The following is an 8,861-nucleotide window of genomic DNA, read 5'->3' on the forward strand; positions in this document are numbered from 1 at the left end:
ATGTAGTCCCCCACCCCACCCCGCCCCAACCCCAGGATGAACAAGCGCCCTAAACTAGGTCTCCTGTGAGAGGATGGCGACTGAAGCCTAAGGATTGCCTTTAGGCTTCTTAGAAAAGAAATGCCTAGGGTTCAAGTAAAACTGATAAACCGGATTTCCAGTGGGCCCAACTCCAAACTCCGACAGTTGGTAACCCGTCCTGCATTAGAGCAGAGAGGTCAAGCCGTAGCAGTTTCCCGGTCTCGCCCGCCCCCTTGCGCCGATTGGTAGGTGCAGATTTCGCTATCTGATTGGCCGAACGAAAGCAGCGCGTAATTTAAAACATTGTATCAGTAACAAAGGTGCACCTCGTGGGCGGAGTTGTGCTCTCAGGCTAGGAAAGTCCAGGTTCGGCCGCGGAGTGAGAGTGAGCCGGTACCGTAGGAGAAGTGTGGCGTCTTCGGGTGAGTGTGCGGCTGTGCTCGAGCCCAGCTGGGGTACTTGCTTTTGCCCTGGCGGATTCGGCTTTCAGAAAGCGGAACTGCCGCCATCCCTTTTTTTCTTAATACCACTGTCCTCACTGTGGGCCTGGGGGGCGAGGTTGGAGCAGGAGCCTAGGGCTACTGACACCGCCTCCACGACACCGTTGAGCGAGGCACCCTACTTGGAGCGTGACCGTATGCTTTCGGAGCCGGATATCTGTTCATTCCTGTTCGCGGTCCGAAATGCTGCCTCAGATTGGATTAAATGATTAACTCTTTTTCTCATTCCTTTCCCCTTTGCTGGTAGTTTAAGGGGAAAAGGAGTAAGAATTCAGGCAGCGAGACTAGATTGCCCTGGGGCCAGGGAATTGTTTCTTACCCAGAATTTGCAGCCCCTTTTATCCCTTAAGGTTCTCCTCTCTACCCACTCTTGTCTCTTTTTAGACCTAAACTGCCCCTGCTGAAATGTCGCAAGGGATCCTTTCTCCACCAACCGGCTTGCTGTCGGATGAGGAGGTCGTAGTCTCCCCCATGTTTGAGTCCACAGCTGCAGATTTGGGATCTGTGGTACGCAAGGACCTGCTGTCGGACTGCTCTGTCATCTCCACCTCCCTGGAAGACAAGCAGCAGGTAAAGGAGTTGAAGAGTGGCTTGGGGACAGAAAGTGATATCCTCAGCCTACTAGTTGTCCATACAGAGTAGCATGAGGTAAAAAATCCAGCAATCCTAGGGTTTGAGAGATCGACTCAAAATTAAGAGCATGACAAGTAAAAAATGTACAGTTGTATGTCCATAAGAAAACTATTAATTGCATTGCATTAATGAAACATCCTCAAATGCATACTCTGTTAATCCTATGAGGGAAGGCAATTGTGTCTCCTTCACCATGAGTCCCAGACATTTTAAATAATTTGCACAAGGTCATATTGCCATTAAGTAGGTGGAATGTACATTCAGGTTTTAATATCGACCACAGCTTCCATTTAAAGAGGTTTCTCAGCTGCAGCATTATTGATGTTTGGGGCCAGATAATTCTTTGTTATAGGGGGCCGTCCTGTGCGTTGTAAGACGTTAAGCAGCATTCCTGGCCTCTACCCACTAGATGTCAGTAGCTGCTTACCATTTGTGACAACCAGGAAACCTGTCCTGACATTACTAAATGTCCCTTGAAAGGGAAATGGCCATGGTTGAGAACAACTCTACTCAGAAGTCTCCCCTTTTGTAGAAGTTTCATGAGAGCAGGAGCCTTGTTAATGTTCTTCACTGTGGACTACCAGAGCTCTTAGAATTTCTGGGCCAGAGTAGACAGATCCCTAAATATCTGTTGAATGAACGTGGTGGGTGCTATTATTAACCCCATTCTACAGATGAGGAAACTGAGGTGAAAAGAATTTAAAGAACTTGTTCAAGATCTCATAGTTATTAAATGATGAAATTGGGACTCAAATTCAGGTATGTCTGCCTCCAACGTGCTTAACTACTGTCTTTTGCTATATCACACACTGATTTTCATACCAGTCAACTAGTTCTGACTCAGATAATCTGTGGTGATGAGACAAGTGAAGGGTGATTAAGTACTGAAAAACTCCATGTGGGTTGGAATGATTATGGAACCAGAGTAATGGCACAGAGTCATTTGAGGTGGAATAGAGGTAGTGTTAGAATGATTCCCAGGAAATATGCTATATTTGCCCATCTGCTCAGAAGTAACTGTTGAGATTAATCTGTGATATTGGCCTGAACTTCTGCCACAGGTTCCATCTGAAGATAGTACAGAGAAGGTGAAAGTATACCTGAGGGTCAGACCCTTGTTATCTTCAGAGTTAGAACGACAGGAGGATCAGGTAAGTTTCTGAGGAGGGAGGATTCAAGGTGGAATGATACAGTACAGTAGAGGTTCCCAGGAATGTTTGCTTCTGTGACAACTGTGTTTTCCCCTTTCTCAGGGTTGTGTCCGTATTGAGAATATAGAGACCCTTGCCCTACAGGCACCCAAGGACTCTTTTGCCCAGAAGAGCAATGAGCGAGGAATTGGACAGGCCACCCACAGATTCACCTTTTCCCAGGTATGGAGTTACTGACATGTGAACAAGGGACCAACACCTAGGGGCAACTTTATTCCCTCTTTAGAAGGAAAGCTTTTTACTTGACTGTGACTCCTTATATATGCATGTCTACAATCTGGGGGACCCTTGTTATGTGCTAGCCAGTGTGTCAAGTACTTTGTGTGCATTAATTCCCAACAACTCTATTGTTATTATTATCATCATTGTCCCTAATTTCCTGGTAAGGATACTGTGGCTCGGTGAGTATAATGTTGCTGAAGCCATGTAGCTAGTCATTGGTGGAGTTAGGACTTGAGTCTAGATCCATCTATCTCTCAAGCCCATGCTTGTGACCATTATGTTGTTCCATTTTGTGTGCAGCATTGGACTTAGTGGATAGCGTTCCATAAGTATTTGTTGATTTGGATGAAAAATGGACTGGCAGAGAGTATTTAGGCAGCAGCTGGCAGCAATGCAGGAAGAAGTTGCTTGAGTAGTCTCCAGAGCCAACCACCCAGGAAGGGATGTATCTGCTGGCTCTGCACAGAGAAAAGTGGGAGACGAAGGATGGGCCTCTGAGAAATTGGGTGTGTCTCTAGATCTTTGGGCCAGAAGTGGGCCAGGAATCTTTCTTCAACCTGACCGTGAAGGAGATGGTCAAGGATGTACTTAAAGGACAGAACTGGCTCATCTATACATATGGAGTCACCAACTCAGGGAAAACCCACACAATTCAAGGTGAGTAATAGGCCTCACAGAACTGCTGACTGTCTTTGCCTTTTTTTTTTTTATTTTTATAAATTTATTTATTTTATTTTATTTTTGGCTGTGCTGGGTCTTCGTTTCTGTGCGAGGGCTTTCTCTAGTTGTGGCAAGCGGGGGCCACTCCTCATCGCGGTGCGCGGGCCTCTCACTATCGTGGCCTCTCTTGTTGCGGAGCACAGGCTCCAGACACGCAGGCTCAGTAACTGTGGCTCACGGGCCCAGTTGCTCCGCGGCATGTGGGATCTTCCCAGACCAGGGCTCGAACCCGTGTCCCCTGCATTGGCAGGCAGATTCTCAACCACTGCGCCACCAGGGAAGCCCCTGTCTTTGCCTTTTGATGCTCTGAGTTGGGGAACAGCACTTACTACAGCTGTCCACCTTTCACATGCCTCCAGGTACCATCAAGGATGGTGGGATCCTGCCCCGGTCCCTGGCTCTGATTTTCAATAGTCTCCAAGGCCAACTTTATCCAACACCTGATCTGAAGCCTGTGCTCTCCAATGAGGTAATGTGGCTAGACAGCAAGCAGATCCGGCAGGAGGAATTGAAGAAACTGGCCCTGCTAAATGGAGGCCTCCAAGAGGTAAAGTGTTGGTGCTCACAGAGGCAGGGATGGGGGACAAAATCTCCAGAAAGTTTTGTGCTTATCTTATCCCTGGACCCTTCCAGGAGGAGCTGTCCACCTCCTTGAAGAAGAATGTCTACATTGAAAGTCGGATGGGTACCAGCACCAGCTTTGACAGTGGCATTGCCGGGCTCTCCTCCACCAGTCAGTTTACCAGCAGTAGCCAGCTGGATGGTATGTACCGTGACTGGGCTCTGTGCCAAGTAAGAGTAGGAACCTATTCTCTACTCCCAAAACCTTCCAGGGGTACAGACCAGAGGTTGCAACCTGAGCTCCACCTTCTGAGGCCCCTGCAGGCCAAAGGGGAGATGGACTACTCTTGAGTTGATGCTCTGTACATTGGCTTCTTCCCCAGAAATGAGTCACCAATGGGCACAGCCAGACACTGCCCCAGTAAGTGTCCCTGCAGATACTCGCTTCTCCATCTGGATCTCCTTCTTTGAGATCTACAATGAACTGCTTTATGACCTGTTAGAACCACATAGCCAGCAGCGCAAGAGGCAGACACTGCGGCTGTGTGAGGATCAGAATGGCAATCCCTACGTGAAAGGTATGGGAAAGCAGGGAGGCTGGCATGAACCCTGGAGGGGACCTTGGGAGAGACTAGGAAGAGTTAGGTGCTCCCCTCTTATGTATGCCCTTCTTTCCTTGGCCTCTCAGATCTCAATTGGATTCATGTTCAGGATGCTGAGGAGGCCTGGAAACTACTGAAAGTGGGTCGTAAAAACCAGAGCTTTGCCAGCACCCACCTGAACCAGAACTCCAGCCGCAGGTTAGTGGGTTATGAGTCAGCCTTTCACTGTGTTCCAGGAAACATTAGTCCTCCACCTGGTCATAGAAGATATGCAGTGACTTTTCTCTCTTTCTTAACTTCCAGTCATAGCATCTTCTCAGTCCGGATCCTGCACCTTCAGGGGGAAGGGGATATAATCCCCAAGATTAGCGAGTAAGTTTTTCCATTTAGAAATTTGGGTTCTTGGCCATAAATGGTAATTGGGAGAGGGGACGAGAGCGGTCCGCTGGGGAATTACTTCCGTTAGATGCATGCTCTCCTTCCTTGGGTACAGAGATTCTTCATGGGTCCTCCCCTCCCTAAAACTATAAAAAGGGCTAGAAAGCTCATAACATGTGGGGTCCTTATGTCAGATCCTGTCCATCATTCAAGGTTATCACTCTGTGATCTGGCTGGCTCGGAGCGCTGCAAAGATCAAAAGAGTGGTGAGCGCCTGAAGGAAGCAGGAAACATTAACACTTCTCTGCACACCTTGGGCCGCTGTATTACTGCCCTGCGTCAAAACCAGCAGAACCGGTAAGCTTTTCCCTGCAAGCCAGGATGGCCTGGAGCTCTGCAGTTTGCTAAGAGACTTCCTGGTCATCACTGGGGCTAGTGCTAGGATACCCCCAAGGGCTGGAGTTCTGCTCACAGCTCTATTCTCTGATTCCCTGCCAGGTCAAAGCAGAACCTGGTTCCCTTCCGTGACAGCAAGTTGACTCGAGTGTTCCAAGGCTTCTTCACAGGCCGAGGCCGCTCCTGCATGATTGTCAATGTGAATCCCTGTGCATCTACCTATGATGAGACCCTTCATGTGGCCAAGTTCTCAGCCATTACTAGCCAGGTGAGAAGCTATAGGTGTGATGACTGCTCACTTTGGGCTGGTGCCTGTACTTAAGGAAGCTACTAGGGACTAGTAATGGATTCAGTTAAGATTTTTCCCCCTCACTAGCTTGTGCATGCTCCACCTGTGCAACTGGGATTCCCATCGCTACATTCATTCATCAAGGAACACAGTCTGCGGGCATCTCCCAGCTTAGAGACTGGAGCTAAAACAGACCCAGGCCTTGATGATGATATTGAAAATGAAGTTGACATCTCCACATATGGCAAGGAGGTGAGAATGCAAGAAAGCTTTGGTGCAGCAGCTTGATGGCTATACATGTTCCATGCTACCTTCCAGGTGGGCCTGTGCCTTTTTAGGGCATAGGCTTCTAGTGACCTCTGACCTGTGTTTCCCTCCTAGGAGCTTCTACAGGTGGTGGGAGCCATGAAAGCACTGCTTTTGAAAGAACGGCAGGAAAAGTTGAGGCTGGAGATGCAGCTCCGTGATGAAATTTGCAATGAGATGGTGGAGCAGATGCAACAACGGGAACAGTGGTGCAGGTACCAGCTGAGTAACCCCTCTTGTTCTGTCACCTAGACCTGAGGGTAGGAAGCAGAAACTAGGATGGAGTAGTGCCTCAAGATCTGCTCTCCAAGCTCACTCCTCAGCATCTTCACTCACTTCTCTCTTCTCCTCTGACAGTGAACATTTGGACACCCAAAAGGAACTACTAGAGGAAATGTATGAAGAGAAACTAACGATCCTCAAGGAATCACTGACAAGTTTTTACCAAGAAGAACTTCAGGTGAGTTGCCCTGAACCAGTCCCAACTAGCTGCTCAGATTCCCATCACTAGCTTGCCTGAGATAAACAGATTATATAAACTCTCATAGGGGTAGGAATATGTAATTCACCTTTCTATAGTCTCCTTAGTGCTTTGTACGTGTCAGTCTATGTTTGATTAATTGATTAAGAGTTTGATTGGCCAGGAAATGGTGTAAGTGCTAACAAACAGGATTTTGAGGCCCATGTACCAGGGAAATTTTTGTTCACTGTTCAGTCATCTATTCCTGTAGGATTCGTCTGACTCTGAATGGAATTGTGCTCTCTGCTTCCTTCTTAGGAGCGGGATGAGAAGATTGAAGAGCTAGAAGCTCTCTTGAAGGAAGCCAGACAGCAGCCAGTGGCCCATCAACAATCAGGGTCTGAACTGTCCCTACGGCGGTCACAAAGGTTGGCAGCTTCTGCCTCCACCCAGCAGCTCCAGGAGATTAAAGCTAAACTGGAACAATGCAAAGCAGAGCTAAACTCCACCACTGAAGGTGAGGAAGCAGACAGGGCAGGAAGCATAACAGTTTCAGGGAAGAGCTGTTCTTCAAACTTGGGCCTTCTGGTGCCAGCTCCAACATAATTTCCTCAACTCCAAGCTACATCCCCCTGACCTTTCATCCTAGGATGCACATGGCATCACTTGTTATGTTTGCTGCAAGCTACTGTTAATTCAGTTAAAGAGATAAGTCCAAGGCTAGAAAGCCTACACATGTAAGGTTATTGTTTCCTTCTCTCAGAGCTGCAGAAATATCAGAAAATGTTAGAACCACCACCCTCAGCCAAGCCCTTCATCGTTGATGTGGACAAGAAGTTAGAGGAGGGCCAGAAGGTAATTACCTTTCTCTGTTACCAAAGCTCTCACCTAAGGCAATTTCCAGCACTATATCCCTGGTTCATATGAGGACAAGATGTATTCTCTGCAGTCCTAGAGAATGGCTACTTCATTCAAATGACTAGCCTTTCTAGTTTTACTTCTCTTCAAATGGTTCTCCGACTCCTCCAGATCACTGGTTGATCTTGGCCACAATTTGGTTCCTACTCCTCCTTTTTCAGAATATAAGGCTGCTGCGGACAGAGCTTCAGAAACTTGGTGAGTCTCTCCAGTCAGCAGAAAGAGCCTGTTGCCATAGCACTGGAGCAGGAAAACTTCGCCAAGCCTTGGCCACATGTGATGACATCTTAATCAAACAGGTTAGGGAAGCCTATATACCACTTTCTCCCATCAGCCCACTTCAGAGTATACATGAGAAACAGAAAGGTAAAGATTTTTAGGCTAATCTTATAGTGAGGGGAGTTTCTCTTCCTTGCAAAATAACCATTCAGTAAGTACAAGGCATTATGTCAAGTTATTTGTAGGCTTTTTCTGTTATAACAACCCTAGAGAGGTAGATACTATCATATTTCATTCAAGATGCTTAGATTATAAGAAACAATTAATTGTAAGACAAAACACTAACAATTAAGCTATGACACTGTCATCAGTAAATGCATCCTGATTCCAGATTCAAATGTAAAAAAAAAAAAACCATCCTAGGCTAATTTGATACCTAGGAACTGAGGCTCTTGGAGGTTAAGTAAAATTATTCAAGCTCATACCACCTGATGTGTTAGAAAAGGTCCTTCTATTCAGGGCTATTTGTTTGGGTCTTAAAGAAAATACCCTCCTATTCAGTTAAAAGCTCTGACCATACAGAGTTAGTCTTTGTAAAAAGCAGTTTTAGTAACTAGTAGTGGATCGTGTGTATTACCTTGCCCTCCTGTTTCTCTAATAGATTAGACAGAAATGTTTTCTATAACTTTGTTGATCTTCCTTAGGATCAGACCCTGGCTGAGCTGCAGAATAACATGATGCTAGTAAAACTGGACCTTCGGAAGAAGGCAGCATGCATCGCGGAGCAGTATCATACTGTGCTGAAACTCCAAGGCCAGGCTTCTACCAAAAAGCGCCTCGGTGCCAACCAGGAAAACCAGCAACCAAACCAACAGCCCCCAGGGAAGAAACCATTTCTTCGTAACTTACTTCCCCGAACACCCACCTGCCAAAGCTCAACAGACTGCAGCCCTTATGCCCGGATCCTGCGCTCACGGTGCTCCCCTTTACTCAAATCTGGGCCTTTTGGCAAAAAATACTAAAGTTGTGAGAAGGAGAGAGCATTGCCCTGAGGTGGGTCAGCTGCTCAGCTTAAGAAATAGGTCTCTTTAAAGCTTTACTATATATATATACCTGGAACTCTATCCAGAATGCAATATTCAGACACTAGTTTTTCTCCCTTTTGTAATATAATCACCTATGTAATCTTACACTTTTTTACTTATATGGTTTCTATGCACACAAAAGTTATATTAAAATAAAGATATTGTTCACATTTTAAATTTGAATTCTAAATTTAGCATAATCATTGAAGTAAATTATAAAAGGGGCAGAAAAATTGAAAATCAAATATCATTCGGGCCCCTGGGAACTTTGCACAGGAATGGCAGTGCAGAGCAGCAACTGGTGCACAGGTAACCCAAGAAAGCTTGGTAAGAAATTAAT

The 8,861-nt window shown here is 46.5% G+C and overlaps 1 protein-coding gene across 1 annotated transcript; it reads left to right on the forward strand.

Annotated features, from left to right (window-relative positions):
- The first annotated feature begins 67 nt into the window (after positions 1-67).
- Positions 68-8,698, forward strand: KIF20A (kinesin family member 20A). Its single transcript, XM_082379654.1, has 19 exons — positions 68-443; positions 906-1,091; positions 2,216-2,305; positions 2,408-2,527; positions 3,106-3,244; positions 3,667-3,854; positions 3,941-4,070; positions 4,252-4,446; positions 4,557-4,668; positions 4,774-4,842; positions 5,062-5,205; positions 5,347-5,512; positions 5,621-5,785; positions 5,915-6,054; positions 6,197-6,299; positions 6,618-6,816; positions 7,063-7,154; positions 7,379-7,516; positions 8,141-8,698. The coding sequence occupies exons 2-19, from the start codon at positions 927-929 to the stop codon at positions 8,456-8,458; spliced, it is 2,673 nt and encodes an 890-aa protein (XP_082235780.1). The 5' UTR covers positions 68-443; positions 906-926; the 3' UTR covers positions 8,459-8,698.
- The last annotated feature ends 163 nt before the right edge of the window (positions 8,699-8,861 follow it).

Source organism: Balaenoptera borealis (genome assembly GCF_965194805.1).
Source record: "Balaenoptera borealis genome assembly, chromosome: 2".
NCBI classification, from domain to species: domain Eukaryota; kingdom Metazoa; phylum Chordata; class Mammalia; order Artiodactyla; family Balaenopteridae; genus Balaenoptera; species Balaenoptera borealis.

What these genes read in the sequence shown, in the direction of transcription:
- KIF20A (XM_082379654.1), top strand. Translation starts at nt 927, where the DNA reads ATGTCGCAAGGGATCCTTTCTCCACCAACCGGCTTGCTGTCGGATGAG. An exon ending in TAGAACGACAGGAGGATCAG is followed by an intron (nt 2,306 to 2,407) that starts GTAAGTTTCTGA and finishes CCCCTTTCTCAG; the next exon opens with GGTTGTGTCCGTATTGAGAA. An exon ending in CAGCAGTAGCCAGCTGGATG is followed by an intron (nt 4,071 to 4,251) that starts GTATGTACCGTG and finishes CTTCTTCCCCAG; the next exon opens with AAATGAGTCACCAATGGGCA.